At 40.3% G+C, this 20,342-nt stretch overlaps 2 protein-coding genes across 4 annotated transcripts; one reads left to right on the top strand and one right to left on the bottom strand.

The window, feature by feature from the left end:
- Positions 1-583: 583 nt before the first annotated feature.
- LOC117902319 (RNA-binding motif protein, X-linked 2) lies at positions 584-1,151 on the top strand. Its single transcript, XM_034813607.1, has one exon. It carries the CDS (start codon positions 666-668, stop codon positions 1,131-1,133), a length of 468 nt encoding a protein of 155 aa, XP_034669498.1. The 5' UTR covers positions 584-665; the 3' UTR covers positions 1,134-1,151.
- On the bottom strand, positions 1,137-5,762 carry LOC117902316 (probable RNA polymerase II nuclear localization protein SLC7A6OS). 3 transcript variants are annotated; one of them, XM_034813600.1, is made up of 4 exons: positions 5,455-5,762; positions 4,900-5,390; positions 1,552-1,727; positions 1,137-1,490 (listed from the first exon to the last, which is right to left on the bottom strand). In XM_034813600.1, exons 1-4 carry the CDS (start codon positions 5,659-5,661, stop codon positions 1,192-1,194), a joined length of 1,173 nt encoding a protein of 390 aa, XP_034669491.1. In that variant the 5' UTR covers positions 5,662-5,762; the 3' UTR covers positions 1,137-1,191. The 3 variants fall into 3 exon arrangements, with proteins under 3 accessions (XP_034669491.1, XP_034669493.1, XP_034669492.1); XM_034813602.1 differs by lacking the exons at positions 1,137-1,490; positions 1,552-1,727 and adding exons at positions 2,464-4,349; positions 4,451-4,499; XM_034813601.1 differs by lacking the exons at positions 1,137-1,490; positions 1,552-1,727 and adding an exon at positions 2,464-4,499.
- Positions 5,763-20,342: the final 14,580 nt, after the last annotated feature.

Raw genomic sequence — 20,342 nt, 5'->3', positions numbered from 1 at the left:
TACCGTCTGACAGTCACACAAATATGCCGAAATAGCATTCCCGTGTTCGAATATACCGTAGATATACCGAGGAAACTCATATTCCTCTAGTCTGATTTTGGATTGAACATTACTAGCTGGTTAGTACTCTCACAACCTAGCTTATAGTTATAAATAAGTTATAAATAAATGTATAGGCTATTTTCTTTGAACTGTTTATAAAAGAAAGGGTTAAAAAGAAGGTACACAGGAGGGTATTTTGTACATAGTAACTACATATGAATACGCTTTTCAGACTCATTTTTGCGTTTCATTAACGTATACCAAAAGAATCAGATTTGGTATTTTCCATCCAAATGTCGAAATCGTGTAGATGCAGTTACCATGTAAATACTTAAATTTGTTTCATTCCAACAATTTTATTTTAAACCGTATTTTATAAATAATTAAATGAAATTAGTTTTTAAATATTGCTAGTCTAGTAGAAAATGTATGCATCAATCGCTTGAAACAATATTCCAAGTGCTAAGCGCCAAAACTTGCTCAGAATATTAAATGGAATATCAAATTTGAAGAATATGTTTTCCGTTCATGGGTAGAAAACGTTTGTTTGTTGTCATTACCGCTGAACGTAAACAAAGCCTCGAACTTGTATTTCATTTAATTTAAAACTTACTAAAAGCAAAATGAATCCCCTAACAAATATGAAAAACGTGCTAAAACTCAGCGAGCACGACCTGCAACAGGGTGCAGGTAAGAAGAGCTGGCACGACATGTACCGCGACTCGGCGTGGATCTTTGTGGCCGGCTTCCCCTACACACTCTCCGAGGGCGACATCATTTGCGTCTTCTCGCAGTACGGCGAAGTGGTCAACATCAATCTGGTGCGCGACTCCAAGACTGGAAAGTCCAAGGGCTTCTGTTTCCTGTGCTACGAGGATCAGCGCTCCACGGTGCTGGCCGTGGACAATCTGAATGGCATTAAAATCATGGAGCGGTCACTGCGCGTCGACCATGTGCTCGACTACAAGCCGCCCAAGGAGAACGAAAAGATGGACGAGGAGACGCTGCGCCTCTACATGGAGGGTTGTGCGCCCCGCCCACATATGGGCGACGTTAAGACTGAACACAAAAACAAATTTAAAGGCAAATAAAAGTGAATTTAACATGAATTTTATTTTAAATTTGAAAAGCAAGAAAAGTGTAAACATTTTATTTATCATCGGCGCTGGCAAAGGAATCCTCTGCATCATCATCTTCATCGGATTCCAAGTCATCCGGCTTCAGCTGAACGGGCTGAGGATTCAAATCCTGATCCAGCTCCCGCAGAATGCGACGCTTGTAGCGCTCATAGGCGCTGCCACGCTCACGATCCGTGTTGCAGAAATCCACATCATCCGTGAAGCTGTCGTGTGAGGTGTCAATCGAATGGACATAGGGATCATGATACGTGTTGAAGCCCTCCGAGTCACTGGAGCTGACATTGCCATCTTCATCATCTTCGTCGTCGTCTGTGAAAGAGAGAGGATTATTTCCGACCGTTCCACGGATATTTCAACATCTTCCACTTACCAAAAACAAACTTGTTCATTTCACGTGCCAAATCCTCGTCAGAGCCCATGGCTGCTTCCTCATCATCGGGATAATCGTTGGCATAGTAATTCTCCTGATTCGAGTCCTCCGAATCGTACTCTTCCTCGGCATCGTTGTAGCAATCCTCTAGGACTATTTCCCCCATGGGTATAAAGCTGTAAATATTTGAAAACAATTCGTTTAGCTCTGAATTTTGTATAAACTTTAAGGTCAGAGAACTGTTTTGAACTTATAGAGGATGTTATTTTGTAGCAAAATGATGAGCGGAGTAGTTCTGATTAGTTTAGAGATTATAATGATATGATATGGAACCACTAGTTTCATTCCACATATAGCTCAAAAAGTAGTAAGTTCCATAGATACATTTATGCTCGAAACGAACCCATTTCGACTGATCAAACATATAGTTTTCACACGAAAACTGTATAGTTCTGAAAGAACACTCAAGTGCAGCAGTATTCCTCACTTATTCTGTATAATTTTATAAAATTATATTCAAACTAGATCAAATCTTTGGAAGTGCAATGGAAGTTTCCATAGGAAAATTCTTAAAAATTTCCAAATAATTTGCAAAAATGTTTTGGGTCTCTAATTTCTCCCAAAATTGAAACTAGAAATTATAAATCTCCTACAGACAAAGGAAAAACTTGTAAACAAAAAAGTATTTGTATGGAAAAGTTTGTTCTTTCTAAAGAAATTGAAATCTTCGCTGTAGTTTCAAATTTTACATTATGTTTTCTATAAGATAGAAAACTTTGTAGTTCCTAAAGATATCTTAACCAAAGCTATAGCTTTTGTGTTCATCTACCAAATCAGCTTTAGACCTTCCTTAAAACTTCCAGCCCCCTGAAGCTAGTCTTTAAATTTTTTTCCTTCATTGAAACATCAGAGTTTTAAGTTTTGTATTTGATTTATTTATTCAGTTTATTTATTTGTTTTGTGTAATCACGGGGGCAGCTCTAGACCCCAACCAACACTAAAAACTATGCACTTAATTAGACTTTAGCACATGAAATGTTCTCGGTTTACGGGCTCTGACTTCTTGGGTTTTTGTGTTAAATGTTTTTGTTTAGTGTGGAATGAAAGGAACAAGAACGAAACAAAACGAATAAAAGACCACTGGCAGGGCGGAGAACTGGCAGAAATTAATGAGAAACACTGACAAACTGGTATGTGTGGTGTGCGTATGGAGGTGTGTGTGTGTGTAAGATATAGTAACTAAAAGCTATACAAAATCGAAAGAACTTATGCTAGAAATGGCTTAGGGCTTAATGCTCTACCGATTGATTGGTTCATACGATTGATTGGGCAGAGGGCAGTAGGTGAATCCAGTGTAGAAATTGTTTTCCTTTATCATCTTTTTCAGGCACTAAAATGGCTTTCAAAAACAGATTGTTCTACATTGGTTATTATAAGTAATAATTGTGATAGATAATGATAGAAGAATGATGTTTGCCGTTTAACTTTGGCACTACATTTAGGGGTTCTTTATGGGATTTTCTATGCAATATCTTAGCTTAGCTTTAGGCTTCTCCTTTACAGCGATACTTTGGGCATGGTATGTGCATTCTAGCACATTTTCTTTACACTCAATAGATGCAACTTTCTCTTAAAGATTGCACTTTACTCAAATTTTATTGTTTTGTTTATTTTTGTTAGCTTTATGCTTGCCTTGGGACACTACTTTTTGCATTCTAGCAATTTAGTTTACCTCTTCTCTGGAACAAGGTATCCGCAATCGATCAATATGCATCTCTTTCTTATAGATACAAAAATGTAGGGTTTTTTTTCTCTAAATATCTTAGACGTACATATGTATGTACTTTTCGTCTTTCTATTTAGCAATATACTTTGGGAAGTGCTTTATGGAAAACTCCATTGCTCAAGGGGTACAGGGATCTATGTATAATTGTAGTTTTGTTTTATATTTTATAATAATTTTCCACATAAATATTATTGTAATCTTAAGAAATATCATGGGATCTTTTGTTTTATAATTTGTCAGCTATTGTATCTTTCTTTAGCTTGAACTTTTTCCTCCCAGTAGTAGTTTTGTGATTAAGGAGTAGATTTTAGATGCATTTCCCTCATCTTATTATAAGATCCAGGAGTTTTCCTTTGACCTCATCTCATTTACTGCTTGATTTGATTTTAGGAACAAGTTGTTCTCCTTCGTCTTCTCTAATCAAGTTGTTTTCCTTTCAAAATAGTTGCATCTCTCCCTGATAGAATTTATCTATAAATGTTTTGATGATGGTTTTCAGCAAGCAGATTATTTTGCCGTAATAAATGCATTTCCTTCTTAAAGATTTCTTCATCTTGTAAGTTTCAGTTGGTTTCTTTCAACAGGGTTGCATTTTCTTGTTAAGTTTTCAAGCAGTTCAAGCAGTAGTCTGCCTCTGAAACTTTGACTTTTAGATGTTTGAAGATCAAGCAGACTCTGTTTCCTTATACATAGATCCATTTGCCTATACATTTACATGTATGTACATATGTATGTACTATCCATAATCATTATAATCAGCTAAGCATTTGACATGCTACTGCCGTTTCTGCTGCTCAGATTGTACCATTCGTACATACGTATTTATATCTATCATCTATCATATTTCTAATGAATTATAAACCAATCAATCGATAGAATCCTAAACAGTTTTATGTCATATTAGTGGGGCGCCCCCTTAGGGCGTGTGGGCCTGTGTGTGGCAGTGCAGTCCTTTCTTTGGGTTGGGTTCTGGGGGGCTATGTCTCTCGCTCTCTCTCTCTGTGTGGCAAGGCTGTGTCTCTGCTCTGCTTTGTCTCTGTCGCAAGGCTGTATCTCTGCTCTGTCTCTGTGGCACGGCTGTCTCTCTCAGCTCTGCCTCTCTCTCTCTCGCTCTGTGTCCTACCAGTAGCAGGTGTAGTAGTAATTAAACGGATAATACAACCTTTTATGGAGAACGGAATCGGATACGTAGTTTAATGGGTGGATTATTGAGCAGTCGACATGATTGTTTGTTAGCTTAACAAGCTAAATTTGTTGTTTAATTAACATTAAAATTAAGAGGATAAATGCGATAAATGAGACGACTGGCCACAAGGATTACAAACAGGTAGGGAGGGGGTAGGGAACACACACACACCACCCACACATATGTATATACACACACACAAGCACCTACAAAATACAAATACATAAACAGGCCACAACCGTTAAACGCGGCCATGGGAGCTGGGAGATAGATGGCTTAATGGGACTGGCTCTCTCTCTCTCTCTGTGTGTCTCTCTACATAAAGGTATTCGTGATGCTAAACGTTTGCTCATGTGGTTCAATGTGTATGACGAACCTTAGATAATTGTCATCCATCATATCGACATAGGCCGCCTGCATCTCATTCTCGGGCACATATAAATCGTAGACATAGCCAATATCCGAATCGGCGGGTTGCTGTTGATCCTGCTGCTGCTGGGGGACTCCGCCTCCAGGCTGCAGTTGCTCGTCCGCTGCCAGCTGTCCTGCTGTTGTCCCTCCCGCTCGCTGCTGCTGCTGTGATTCAATGTCCAGAATTGTTATCTGTGCGGCAGCGTCATCTGTGTTGCTGCTGCCGCCGCCTCCGCCTGCCGCACCTTCGCTCTCATTGATGTCCTCGAGTGTGGTCCTCAAACAGTTGACCACGCGGAAACGTTGCTCGCGTGTGGTTTGTTGTGCCGCCAGCCGTTGCCTGTCCCTGCGCAGTGCACTAGCAATGGCCGCATCATTGGATTTCTGTTGCACCAGCTCCTTGGCCGTCGCTTTGTTCAGACGCGCCGCTGCAAATTGTTTTGTGGCACTGTCGTCCTACAGAAAATAAAAGCAATTTAGACATCTTCCAAGATGGATGCTATAGCCCCCCACCTCTCACCTGCTTGGCCAGCGTGCCGGCAAATTTCAGCACGGTCGTCAGCTCGTCTTTGTCCGCAGCGTCGGTGTCGGCTGCCGCCCCCAGCGGCACTTGTGCCGTGCCCAATGAATTCTCATCGTTGTGCAGTCGTCGGCGTTTGCCATTTAGCACAAAGGCCGTGTGTGGTTCTTCGTCAATCCGCCGCTTAATACGCACCACGGCAGGCATTTTTCTTGGCTTTTTTGGTTAAAAATGTACAACAAATTCGGGATTTAATAAAAAAATGTGTTGGACGCGCAGTGTGACTGTAGAAAGTGTGCCAAAAGATACCACAAACCCACGCGATAGTTGGCACGATTCAAAAAGTGTGCGAAAAGTATACTATTTTTGGTATATTTCTGGGGTATTTGTGGGCTCATATTTAATACGCAAAAATGAGTTCGCTGACCGTTTGAAAACAGGAGAGAAATTCCCCGACATTTACCCCAAATTGCGCGCGCGCAGCCATATTTTGAATTGCAGGAAGACTTTGCTTTTTTTTTACCCGAAGTTCGCTAGTATACGGAAATTCAAATAACAAACTCAGCCGGCGGCGCGCGGTTCTATGTTTGCGGCTTGAACGGAACGCGTGGCGAATATTTGTACCGTTAGGCTGTGCCAACAATTTACGTCCTTTGTGGCAACACCAAAATTTTCAAGAGGCCCCCTCCAAAATGGGGTTGTGTGTTGTGTGCAGGTGTGTGGCAGAGTTTTTAATCAACGCCAAAAGTGCAATAAAATTAAAGTGCGTCGCAGATTGAAGCCATTTTACCCGTTGACAACCATTCTACCCGCCACAGCATCGTTCCGCGTGTGTGTGCGTGTGCATGTGTGTGTGAGTGTTTTCGCGCGCGTTTTGTAGTTACGGTAAATGTGTCGCGATTTTGGGGCTCCACCCGCTCGAATGATTTACAGACAGGTCCGTGAAACATGATTTAAGGCCGCGCCGATTGCAATCAGGAAATGCCGCAATCATGTTTTAATTGGCGCTAAATGGTTTACTCACACAAAAGCCGTTAAAGAAAGGATTAGCAGCAGCAACAAGAGGGAGGGGAATTCGTGTTTGTTAAGGTAAGTGGATTGCGGGTGTGTGTGTGTGTACATGTGTTTACGTGTGTGGGTGTGTTTTTTGGATGTGTGAATCTGCCGCCAGTTCAACTAGGAAATTTACCGTTTGATAGCATTAAAATTGAGTTGATTTTGGTGGGTGAAGGAGATGGAGAAGCAATGGACACTATTGCGGCTATGTGATGCCCTATAATTAAATTTATTTATGTTAAACTACTTTCGGAAACAAATCAAATTACAATTTAATGTTGCAAATACGTTTTTTATTTTTTCTCAAATACGTTGACTTTTACTTGGCCATATTGCCGACGAAAATATACCCTGTTATGCGGAAAACTAAGTTTCCCTCTAAAATTCTGCCCATCAAAAATGAAATCTTTAGTGCATAAAAATAGTGAAAAAGAAAGGTGTTTCCAGGCACCTGCTTTTTCAGCTCCTCCACCTCTGCCGTTCATTTCGCGCCTCCCGGAAAACCTTCTGTGGGCCTATAAAAATATTTACGAGTAAATATAACAGCCTCTACCTCACGCCTCCCCTGGCCACCTCTTTTGACCCGGGGACTATCCAAACATATGCCACGGGACGGGGGAGGGAGCAGACTTCCTGTTTTATTTATGTGGCGGGCGTCAAAAAATTTGCCATCGCATGAATCATCTGACGTGAGAGCCCACGACTACCAGGGCTTTTCCCCATTGTCTGTAATATGAGACCTGCTGCTCACGTGGATGGGGCTGGAAAGGGGACCCTGATCCTGGATGCGTTTGGCATAATAATGAAATAATAATGTCGCCTTTTGTACGCTTTTTGGAGGTGTCTCAATGTCTCTGGCAATAAATTAATGGGATCTGCACATAAAACACACACATATAAAAAGCACCCTGCAGGTTGTACGAGTATTTTCCTCTTCTCTCTTGATTATGTGACACGCAGCAGCTTCGCAGCCTCATGTGACAGGACCTTCTTTCTCCTTGCCACCAGTCGAATCTAAGGGAGTGATTTCCCGTACTCGTGGGGGTGTGCTGGTTTGGGTGGTGGCAACATTGTCAGCTGTTGCCGCATCTTAGCCGAAAAACTAAATTAGCATAAAGATGGGTTTAAGTTGGCCGCCTCCAAAAGACAAAGCGAATGCTGATGCTGATGCTGCTGCCAAGGATCTCACTGATAAAATGCTAATCATGGAACTTACAACAACAACATCCTTGTTTGGGTTTTTCCTACCGCTTTTCCCGCAGCGTTCCCGCTTTTTTTTGGTGGTTGATTGCCGGCTGGCAAAAAAAAAGTAAAGTAAAGGAAAGTAAAGAAAACTCCTTGGGAAAAACTTTTGCACTTTCGCTTTACACAAGTTTTTTTCTAGCGTTTATTTTGGATGGGAAATCGAAGAGGGTATGCTGCTTTGGTGGGCAAGTTTGTGACGTTTTAATATAGTTTTGAGCGGTGAAAGATTTGAGTTTAAATTTTGATTAGTGGAGCATAAAAGAGCTATTGAAAACATCTATAAACATTCAAAGAAAATCTATTAACGTTTACTTAAGTTTTCTTCAGCTAAAAGCCAAAACGAAAGCGTATCTCTAGGCTCGACTTTGCCCCAAAAAAAATTCCAAAACATTATTTACTTTTTCTGCCCTTCCTACGCTCTTTTTGTGCAACACATTTTTGATTAGCTTCAAGTTCAGGCAAAGATGAGAGGCTGCTAGAAATGGGGGAAGGGTCGGGTCTCCTGCTGTGCGGGGTGGGCAGGGTAGGTGTTTTAATTTTTGTTTAAACTTTGGTCGAGGAAGCAAAAACACCTTGGGGCAAGCATCTGCTTCAGCTTCAGCTTGGGTCGGGTCGAATCGCGTCGAGTCGAGTGTCTCTTTGTGGCTTTGACAGCTTGTGGTTGTGGGTGTCGTGTCTCTTTCTAGCTCTTTTGTCTGTGGCAGGATGAATGCCACATCATCATCATATATCCTTGTTAATTTGTCTAGGGGTTGGACTTTTTGGGGCAGGGGCAAGAGTACCTCTTCATAAATCATTATAATGCATTTTGTTTGGGACAAGTTGTTACGGTCAAGTGTTGCGGTCATTCCAATAACATATTCATCATCATCATTGAGAGATTCGGAAATGGGCAGGAAAATTGTGTTGCGGTGGTGGATGGAACTAAAAGCAATTTATAATCCTAAGATGGGGCCAACAGCTGGGGGGATGAATATTCGTGGATTTATGCTTTGTTAAAAATTTTTGGGGACGAAACTAATCAAATATAATTGTAATAAAAAAATTGTAAAAATATAATGTAATTATGTATGTACATACTATGTATGTGTGTATGTATGTTTTCAAGACCCATGAAATAATACCCACAATTGCACTGCACATTTAACCTCTTTCTTTTTTATATGCCAGCTGCCATTTTGCATTTAGCGTGGGAGGGGAGGTGGAGCACATAGAAATACCTATGCACACAAGTTCATTTAATTCCAATAAGACTTCTGTAAATGTAGGTACATGTGCATAAGCATACAGATTTACGTGTATAATTGCTTCATGGTCTGCGCAAAATAAGCCAAACACTAATCATCTCACTCTTCTCACGCCCACTGTGCCACCAAGTGGAAACACACACACCCAAACGTTCGCTCATCTTACGCATTAGTAGTGAGAGACTGGAAGATGTGCAAGAACAAGCATGGAATGTGGAGGTGCTAAGCCGGCAGCGCAGCTGCAGCAAAACTCTCCACTCTTCATTTCCATTTTTTCGGTTTACACGCGTTCAAAGTCGGCTCCGAGGTTTTTGCCGGTTTCGGGTCGGAAAATGCGGGAAAATATGAAAATGAAGCGGAAAATGAGGTCGCGCCGTTTGTATAGGTGAAGTGTACTGAAAACCATTAAAAATCCTAGCAATAAAGTGTTAAGTCTACGAAAATGTGAGAAGGTGATGCAGCGGCGGAAAGTGGCGGAAAAAATGGCATATAAGATGAAAAATGTGAAAGTGCAGTGAAAAAAGAGTTTAATATAATGAAGGAGCGGAGCAGCTGCAGAAAATTGCAGATATTGGTTGCAAATATGTGAACGTTTATTAGCCGAAATCCCAGAGGAGCACCCTAGGTTCCGTTATGCCCGTGGTGTCGCCCACATTTTTTTCTTTCGGTCACGAGGTGTTTCCGTGCATGTGTGTGTGGCCGTGCAAATCGTAATTGCAGAAAGTCTACAAATTTATTTGCGCCTCTTCCCGTTGACTAATGATGTCTCCAATTCAGATAAGGCGAGATGATGTCGCTCTCTCTCTCTCTCTTTCGAGCAGATGCAGATTAAAAATATGGCAGATCAAATGGCAAACAAAGTGTTTATTCAAATGCATTGGGGATGTCTAGTAGAAAATGGCAGCAAAATAGGTATTTAATCGAATGCAGAAACGAAACCGTGCCCCTCTCATTTGTTCGTGGTGTCGCCCACAATTTTTTCGTTCGTCTCGAGGTCTTCCGCTGCATGAAAAAAGCAATTGCAGAAAGTCTACAAATCTGTTCGCTCGCTTCCCATTGTGAAATTAAGATGTCTCCATGTCTCCAAGATGTCTTCAATTATGATGATGGCTCTCCTCTCCCTCTCCTGTGTGCAGTTGCAGCTGTGGCAGATCAAAAGGAAAATTAAAGTATAAAAGTGAAAGTGTAGTGAAAAAGTGTTTAATCGAATGCAGCAAAAATGGCAGTTTAAATTGAAAATAAAGTGTTTATGAAGGTGCGCAGCCGCTTTAGAAAATGACAGATCCATCAAAAATGTGGAACATATGGAGAGGGGAGATGATGTCGCTCTCTCTCTCTCTCTCTCATTTGGCTCTAATTTCTCCCGAGTGCTGCAAAAGCGGTAAAAGCTGGAGAAGAAAGGGGTAAACGGAGCTTAAAAAGGAGATCATAGGAGGAAGTTTGAAAAGTGTGCGAGAAAGTGAAGTGCAGTGAAGTGTTTGTGTCGTTTCGTTCGTTCCGAAATCGTGCGTTCTCGTATTTTCGTTCATCGTAAATCGAAATCGTTTGTGCAAAATGCAAAAGCAGAAATGGGCAAATCTATTGTGATCCCTTTTTAACTCCATTCCAAGATGCCTGTATGTGGATGAGGTGAGGCATATGTATCTGTGGCTCCTCGCTTTTCATCGGAGTGTGTGCTGTTGGACTTTAGCAAAATATGCAAAGGCCGTGAGAGTCTTACCACACTCTGCACTTTGATGCTTTCTTGTTCTCATTGCTATCATTTGATTTTATTTATTTATTTACTTTCAGGCTTGGCGCTTAATAACTAAAATGACGTGAGAAACGAAGATGGCTAAAGAAAGAGGAAGAATAATGTGAAAAGGTTAGTTTATTACATTTAACATACGCTTAACATATTTATACATATGTATGTATGTATGTACACATATACATACATACATCAAATAAATTATAAATTAAATCGCAATAAAATAACAAATAAATAAATAAAGCAGTAAATTAAAAATAAAATAAATAAAGCATAAAATACATACATATGTATACCGTAATAAATTAAAATAGACACTACATTTTAATTAAAATCATAGAACGTCATCGTCTTATCTCATGCACAAAATATAGAACTAAATTCAGAAAATAGCAAGTTTTTTTTTTTTTTTCGTAGCATACAATTTGAACATTTTTGAATCTCTTTTGCAATAAATGCCTTAAAATGTTTAAATGGATAATAGATATTTTAAAAATGTATGACATGCCACAAATTTGATTGAAAACGATCAAAAATTCAGCCCCACCATACGCTTTTTCCATCCCAAATGCCAAATATAGACATAAATTTGGTAAATTTTCACATTTCCAGCGTTTTTCATCTGTTCTGTTCCATTTTTTTTTGTGTTTGCTGCTGACGGGGAGAAATTGTATGCTCAATTATTCATCAAAGTCGATGACTGTGCGAATCGTGTAAGAGGGGAGAGTGTTATGGCTTATGGATTGGTGTTGGGTCCTGGTCGCCAATTACAAAAGTAAATAGAATTCTGCTGCCACTGGTATACGGTATATGAATGCATGGTACCAGTCCCAGTTATAGTACTCCCTTCGATAATACAGCCGTCGTTGCACCCTTCCGACACAAATCACATTAAATTTCTGCCCGTGCTCATTACGGATGAGCTGCCTTGGCAGGTCCTGGGATCCTGCGGACTGGACGCACTTTCCACTTTCACTCTGCAGCAGAAGCAACCCTCCCTCATTCCTGTGATGCAGCGGCGGGCAGGACAGGAGAATCCACCCCCATATCCGAGCCTCGACTCTCGACGCTCTACTCTAATATCATTTTGCAATTTGCACTTGGCAAATAAAGGAGTGAATGCTGTGGCAGATAAAACGCTGTTCCTGCTCCTTTGTTCTTGTGGCAGCCAGCGCCGATACCCCCCAAACGAAAGGCAACAAATGTTTCCCCTCAGTCATCGATAGCTAGCTAGGACTAGGACCAGCCCCAGAGCCAGTGCCAGGACCTGGCTAACATACGAAATGCTATCCCCAAAACGCATTTTGTAGCCGTTTACATTTCAATGGACAAATGCTTCGGCTTTGGATCTCCTCTCGGTCGCTGGTGCCTGGTGCCTGGTCCCTGGTCCCTGAAAAACGCATGCCACACATTGTTAAATAAATTATCGCCTACGCTACGCTTTGTGGCAGCAGCCATCGATGAAATCGTTTCGATTGAGTCTTTCGCTTTTTTTTGTGCGTGAGCGTGTGTTTTGTACCCTGTAAAAAGGTAATTGGATTAGATATGGGATTTAGAAAGAATTAAAAGTAATACCAGAGGGAGCGTATCACTCTCAAAAATATTATAGAAAAATACTTAAAATTATAAATTATAAATATAATAAACATTTAATTTTTTTTGAAAAATACTGCAGAATTATAGGAAATCTCAGAAAACCCAAAAGAATACCAGAAAAATTGCAAATGATAGCTAGAAAAATACTTTAGAACGACAGAGAATTGATGGAAAATATTTGAAAATAATATTGATTTTTTAATCGAAACTTTAAAACCACTAAAAACTTCCATGGTACCTGCATAGTCTTTGCCTTGTGAAGAGCATCATATTACAGTTCTGTCTGGACCGCTATTTGGGGGCACCCTTCTCCCCTTTGGACTCTGTATGCCTCTTGGGGTGCGTGGATGGATGAATGGTCCGCAATGCCCGGGGTTGTGCACCCAAAGCATGTGGGCGCGCGTTTTGTTGCTTGTGGCATGATTGACATGCCCCTCACATCCATACACATGCCCCTCTCACACGCACACTCTCGAACACACATCCTTTTGTAGAACCCCCCGATCGGCGCTTTGTGACAAACAGCTGATTGCGTGTCTGCAATGTCCTTGTGCTTGCTGGATGCCTTCTCTCTTTCTCTGTGGCATGATTTATGTTTCCAATTGAATTTCTTGACTTTTTCTTCTGTCATTCTGATATAGAGTAGAGGGGGCGGCGACACGTGGCCGGGGGGAGCAACCCAAAAGGAATTCTCTGTTCCCTCCGTACAAATTAGCTCATTTTCCGCTACACTTGGCTCACGTGCTCGCTCGTTAGCATCCTGGGAGCACCAGAAGGTCACTGACACTTGTCCGACGTTTCCCCCCCTTCCAGAAACACAAGCACACTCACACATACAATCACAATCACACTCACACAGTTTTCCAACGGAGTCTGAGTCTTTGAATGAAAGTGCGGGCCATTGGGCAGCAGATGTTTGCATTTTGCCAACTGCCAAACTTACCAAACGCTTTCTTATCGAAATGCACTTAAAGAAAATATTGGGGAGTTCTTAGAAATAATTCCAAGAAAGATAGACAGCTGGAAATTCACGCGGGAACCATAAAGGGTCGAGTTTTTTCGATCATTTGGTAAATATTTAGAGATAAGCTCGCCAAGTAATTCGTCACAGTGTATTAGGCTAGCCGCAGAATAGAAATTGGGTTGGGAGTAAGAATTCAGAGCCTTTCGATAGTCTCATACGATACCACCTCACATGTCACGTACTTTTTTGCCCAGCTTCAAATTGCTTTAAATTGTTTTCGGCCATTCTCTTTCTCACACATTTGACAGCCGAATGGAAGTCCGCCCTCCTACTTTTCCCCATCTAATAGCCAACTAATATGAGTCACAAGTCTTCAAGTTCTTTAAGGATATCTAAACCTCATCCTTTAGCACATTTCCTCTTTGGATTTAAGTTACATTTTGTGTGTGTGGGTTTTTCTTTTTTTCTTTTTGGTTCTTATTTTTGGGTTGCCTGGCAGTTTATCTGCTTGTTGATAGCCGCCCAAAGGGAATTAGTTATCAAAAGACGCATAAATCCATTTTCATTTTCTAGCATTTTGCAGCTGTTTTTGTCTGGTTTTTATTTTCTTTGCTGAATAAAATATGAGTGGGATTGAAAATTAAGTGGGTATGTGTGTGGAACACAAGCTCTTTAAAGTTTAGCTCAACTTTTAATTTGAGGGAATAATAAATGTCACTTAGGGCAGTGGATAAAAACAAGGTTTAAATGGAAAATTGGGGGATGTTGGAAAGCTTTAAAGAGGGAAAAATATTTTATAATGGGAAGGGATAATAATAGACTTTTTTACACATACAAAAAAAATATACATGGTAAAAATATAACAATAATGATAAGAAAGACTTAAAAGACTATAATAATAGACTTTTTTACACATACAAAAAAAATATACATGCTAAAAATATAACAATAATGATAAGAAAGACTTAAATGCCCTAGAAAAACTACAAAAAAAATCTATATAAATATATTATAAAATACAAATTAAAATCTCCGAAATGTTCTTCTATCCCTTTAAAAGTTAAACTGCCATCGAATTTTTCCAACAGGTATTTCCCGTTAGACTTTTCTTCCGCCTGTCCTCTCCCAGAAATGTACTCCTTCGTTAGCTGCACAAAGAAAAAGAAAAGCCCACTTCCTGACCTTCTTTTCTCATTAGCACGTTGAATAGCATTTAATGGGAATTAAGGCCGAACCGAAAGTGCGTTCATCCGTTGCTCAGACGACTTTTATGGGTTGCTTCTTGTTAATGCAAATACTCCGTATAATAAAATTATTTACGCCATTGTTTAGCTTTGGTTATTAGATTCCTTGATTCGTTGGCACGCGATTGGGGGAAAATGGGGAAATGGTAAAAGCTACTTGATTTAACTGCCTCAAGATAAGTTCTTGGCCTTTTGTTTGGGGCCGTCCGTGTTTTCTTAGGCCATGTTTTCGTCCCTGTTTTGATTTTGCTTGCAAGCCAAAAAACTGATAAACATAAATTTGAAGTGAAATAAGAAACATTGGCAGCAACAGAGGACCCGGCACTCGAGACCCGGGACAGCGGACACGTGCTCCCAGAGTCCTGTGGCATGTAAAGCTATGCCACACCATTGACAGGACCCCACAGGACCTGTGACTACGACCTCTGGCTGTCGGTGTTTCATCCCCTCTCCTTGTTTCTCTGTATCGAGAGTGTGTTTGCATTTTAAAATCCACCCTCTAAAAAATCGTTTGCCAACTTCAATTTCAACCGCTGTCATTCGAGTCGAATGCCGCCTGCCTCCTGCCACACTCCTCTGTGACTCCTCCTGCCGCGATTCCCATTCTCACTGTGTCATTCCCCAGGGCGGACAGTGGTTGCCAAAGTGGTTCGGGAGATTTATTAAAAGTAATTTTCAAATTTATTTGATTTTTTAATTTTGGTTATAAATAGTTTTTGCAAACAAAAACATATTATTAATTAAAATTATGTGTGTAGATGCAATTTTTTTTTTCCTAGTCTTTGCATTTTCCCCACTGTACAGTGGACCCACAGGTCATGTCATGGCTCTCCAGGGAATTGGCAACGTTTTCGTGTGTTGCTTTTTGTAACCCCATTTGGCCTGCATTTTGCGCGCATTTTGATTTCAGATTTTCCGGTTGCCCTATGGAAATACCAACGGAAAGGAAAGGACATACATTTAGTAGAGTGGGAGGCAGTGTCCACACTTACACCTGTCCATCTGTACTATAGGGGACAACAGAGCAAGTGGCCAGTTCTCTCTCTCGCTGTTTGTTCACTTTGGGTACCGGTTCATTGGTGTTTTTGGTTAATTTTTTTGTATAGGTATTTTTCGTGTACTGTTGCTGCTGCTGATGCATTCATCCATCGTCATTGCCATCGCAGAGTGGTCCGCCTGGAGAGCGTGTCTGTAATTTGTTGCTGTGGAAAATTGGTGCTTTTAGTAGCCTCCCCTTGGATATACATTCTTTAAACCTTTCCCCGAGAATATCGCTCCCCCAATCTAACGGATAGCTGCCACCACTTTCACCCTCTTTCTCTGTACTTTCCAAAAATTCAATCAAAAAACTACAAGCGTAAACAAGTGAAGTAACATTGGGTTTTTTGTAGCATGCACATCCTTATGTCGAGTGTTTTGCCTTGTACGTACAGCACTTCAATTTCAAGTGTTTTCTTTTCCTCCACTCGATTTTCCATCTTTTTTGGTCTGTGGTCTTTTCCAAAATGCATGCCAAAAAAAAGGTATGCAATATTGGGGTTCCTTTGGTTCCTTGTGCTCTTCTTGTTGTGGCTGTTGGCTTATTGATTCTGTTTGCGCACCTGTTTTGGACACACTCTTAGAGGGGCAGGGTCTCCATTTATTGTTTTGGGGATTTAAAAGGTATAAAAAAAGACTAGCAAATATGGAAAATGCCAGAAATATAAACAGTATGAGAGGTTCGGGCCAAAATAAATGTATGTGGTGTGCTGGTTTTAAATGTAGACTTGATTTTTAAATTTAACAAATTTGTATTATTTTTTCTTAGTTTTTAATGTGTATTTTTTCTGCGCCTCAAAATGTTTTACAGTACTTTTTCCTACTTTTCGGAATTAAAAAATGGCAGATGGCTCGGCTTTTGTGGCTCGGGGCTACACTTAAAAACTGCCTATCCTGCAATATTGCTTCAGTTACTCCATCTTCTACTCCGTCTTCGATTCCCATTCCCCTGGCTGTACTACCATCTGTGGATCTCCCTTTTGAGCCGCCTGGATACACCTAACAGCCGTGCTAAGTCCTTGCCGGATTAGGCCTAAACTTCAGCCCCCCAGCCGCCCCATTTTTCGTTTATTCCCAAGTATTTGCACGCATTTTTGTGGCCAAGGAGAGGGCCTGAAAGTATGCTGCGCGAAAATTACTCAGAAATAAAGGCGGAAAAGGAGGATGCTGGAAGTAATAAGTAAAATAAGAAGAGGAGGGAGCAGGAAGAACGTGTGTTCTCGCTGTTATCATTTGATTTTCCTTGGAAGCTTTAACTTTCACCATCTTCTCGTCTTTGATGCTCTTTTTCTTGAAGAAGAGTGGCTTGGGCTGTGGGGAGAAGTTTATGACTGATGAGAGAAGAGAAATAGATCTGAAAACGATGGAAACTTTGGACATACTTTTCCCTTTATCTCTGTGCTTTTTTGAAAATGATTCTGGGGGACTATATAGTATATAAAACAAAAATGAAATATATATTTTGAAGGGTATTTCGTGTACTCTAGGGTAACGCTTCCTTCGATCTTCCTTGTGCCTTATATTTTTTATTTTTATTGCTGATTGTTTCACTTCTTTTTGGGGATAACAATAAATTTTTATGGTTTGTTTGTTACGGCCGCATTTTGTTGCTACTTTTGTTTGTTTGTTTTGTCTGTATTTTTTTATTATTTTTCTTTTTCTTTGGGGTTTAAGAATTTATTTGGGGTCCGTCTTTCCCTCTATTGATTTTTGGTTGAATTTTGTTTGAATTTTTATTCTGTGAATTTTCTTTACTTTTTCGCTGCAAAATGGCTTTCGGCATGATGACTGCTCCTGACAAATGATCTTTGAACTTTTGTGTCTGTAGAGTTTTTCCTTTGGTGTTTCCTTGTGACTTGAAACTTTTGTTTAATCTAATTAAATTGCTGCAGCGAGAAAACTGTTGTGAAGTTTATTAGGGTTTTCGTTTTTTTGTTGTGTCTTGAGTCGCCGTTTGTCAAATTTTCCTTCTCCCCCCCCACGGCAAACAGGAAAACTCGAAACAAGGAACAGACAACTCGAGACAAGAGGAGCAGAACAGAAGGAAGCAGGCAAAAGTTAATGTCCCTGAACAACACCCAAAGGATATTGGAGTGAACATCGGGATTCCCCACGAGAATTCTCTCTGTAAATTGTCATAACTGTGGGACTTTATTGTAATTAACTTCAACATCGTATGGGTGTTTTTCCTCTAACCTGTTGGACTTTGCCTTCCTTTGCTTGCTCGGAGACAACCGTTGTCTTACTTTTGCACAATTGTTGAAGAGTTTTCCATATTCTCACCCCTTTTGGGATAGTTTTCCCACTTGTTTGGATAGTTTTTCACATCTTTTTGCAGTGTATCTCCTGCGCTTGGAATAGTTTTCATGACAACAAAGTTCCTCTGCCTTAATTGAAGGGATTGCAAAGGGGATATGAAAATTCTGTGTCTTGCTAAGGCACTCAAAAATGTGGCTAAATGGATAATGGAATTGTTTTGCTGTTGCCATTACGATTTTAAGTGGAATTATGAATTTAAGTGAATTAGTGGAGGAAATTCTTGTTTCAAAATAATTAAATATGAGATTAAAATTGCATTTTCATGAGAATACATTTTATTTCTAGGAAATATACTCATAATTCTACATTTTGATCCCATTATGAGCTCATTTCCTCCCATAATCACTTTAAATATTATTTAACTCATGCAGAATATCAACAATCACAACCCTTCGACACCATTTTCATACCTTTTTTTCATTCCAGCAGCAGTCCGATTTGTTTAAATCGCTTTATCGGATTATAATTGAAGTGTTTGTTGATGTAATGAAGTTTTAAATTAAAACCCTAAGAGGATTAAGGATTTAATATGCTGTAGAGTGTTGTGTAATTGCTTAAATGTAGTAAAATTTAAAGAGCTGAATCCTTGGATTATGTTGTTGTATATTTAAGGTATATATTTTTTGGGATCACTTAAAGCCTCAATATTCCTTTCTTTCATTAGAGAACACTTTCTGTGGACGAGACGCACTTCATTTTCTTAGTTTCTTAATTGAAAAATGTATAATTTATATGTCTGGTGTATATTTATTTTAATAGTGCCTCTCTAGAGGCAGCCACCCACTCTCACCCTGGCATTCAACCCGTTTTTGTATCCGTTCTATGTGTGCATATATCTCTTTTGCTTTTTGCACTACTTTGTCATAATTTGCAACTGCTGCAACACTGCATTGCTGCCAACGCCACCCCAGCAACTACTGCTCCTCCTCTCCGTTAGTGGTCCTTCCTTGGCACAACTGCTGTTCTTATTAACTGCTCAGCCATTTTGAGTTTTCCAAGAGGAAAAGGAGTTTTCCCGAGCAGTTAATAGACAGAAATAGAGTGTGCAGGCCAGGGCAGAGCAGGACAAGGACTGCTGCAACGACAACACTTGCCTGCATATCCTTCTCCTCATTGCTGTTGTTGCTTGGGCCTCTTGTGTGTACCCTATGTCCGTATCCGTGTCCGTGTCCTGTGTGTCCCTTTGACTATGTCGCTGCATAATTTATGACTGCTTTGGCATTCAAGCTGTTTTTTGTGTTAGCCAACAACAAGAGCTCCAAAGGAACTCCTCCATGGCACCAGCAGGAGCAGGACGGAGCTGAACAGAACAGGAAGTGGTCTTAAATCAGCCTGCGAATCGATTGATATCGTGACGAAGGAGTTAGAGTCCAGTTCAAATCTGATTAAAAGCTTTAAGGAGAACGCCCCAAGGACTCTAGGAGTAAACTCAATTATTGAACAATTTAATTTACTCGCCAAAAGAAGGGCTTCTCCGAACTTCCTGTTGCTTCTGGCCATCTCCTGATTAACATGTCCTTTATGCCACATTTATGCACCACACGGCACACACACAATCATCCGTACATCTCCCGCCTCCCACACCCATCGTCCCATAAGCAGCTAATAAATTTTGGCCAGAATGTACCGCATATGGAAGGGACCCCCCGCGCTGGAGGGCATACGAAGGACACGCATGCTGCTTGGTTCAGCCTGTTTCCGGTTTCCTGTTGTTCCTGTTGTTATTTCTGTTTGTAATTAGTGAAATTACTGAAGCCACAACCCCTCAAAAACGAAGCTCCCAAACTCTTGCAAAAAGCGCAACGCAGCTCCAACGAACCGCAAACTGAGAAGGAGCCTCCCAACTCTTGCCTTAAATTTATGATTCAACGCAGCCCAAGTCTATGGCAAATTATGATTAAAGTTGAGCCACGTTTTCGGGTGACTGCTGTCAATAAAATGCATCATTAATTTTGAGCAGGGAAAATGCGAAGGAAAGTTGGTTTAATTTATGATGAGAGGACATACTTTTAGTGGTTGTAAACTTTAGAAATATTTAAACTAAACTTAAAGAATACTTCACTGGTAGAATATAATAATATTTTAATGCATATTATTGAATTTTTTTTTTGCTTCCCAGATTTACTTTTTTTATTATATAAATTATTTTATTTACTTTACAATGTTTGTCTTTAGTTTTTAAATGCAGTAAGTGCATCAAACCCTTGCAGTAAGTCATCATACCCTTTAATCTGTCGCTTTTTCTTAATTTTGACTGCCGACAAAAACCGCACGCGTCAGTCAACAAGTTTTTGCTTTCGCTTTCCCTGTCCGCTTTTCTTTTGTCGACTTTTATGGGAAACTTTTGCATTCAGTCAAGGATGTAATTTCCTCATAGTATCGTTAAATATTGGACATTAAATGTGTCGGGGAGTGCGGGTAGCCATAAA

This window comes from Drosophila subobscura, chromosome U, assembly GCF_008121235.1.
Source record: "Drosophila subobscura isolate 14011-0131.10 chromosome U, UCBerk_Dsub_1.0, whole genome shotgun sequence".
Classification (NCBI taxonomy): Eukaryota; Metazoa; Arthropoda; class Insecta; order Diptera; family Drosophilidae; genus Drosophila; species Drosophila subobscura.
This window is presented reverse-complemented; position numbering and strand designations above follow the sequence as displayed.

Bases quoted from the DNA above. Each gene is read 5' to 3' on its own strand.
- LOC117902316 (XM_034813600.1), bottom strand. From the start codon at position 5,661: ATGCCTGCCGTGGTGCGTATTAAGCGGCGGATTGACGAAGAACCACAC. The intron at 5,391-5,454 runs GTGAGAGGTGGG...TATTTTCTGTAG, and splicing joins CCGGCACGCTGGCCAAGCAG to GACGACAGTGCCACAAAACA. The intron at 1,728-4,899 runs GTTCGTCATACA...AAATATTTACAG, and splicing joins ATGGATGACAATTATCTAAG to CTTTATACCCATGGGGGAAA.
- LOC117902319 (XM_034813607.1), top strand. From the start codon at position 666: ATGAATCCCCTAACAAATATGAAAAACGTGCTAAAACTCAGCGAGCAC.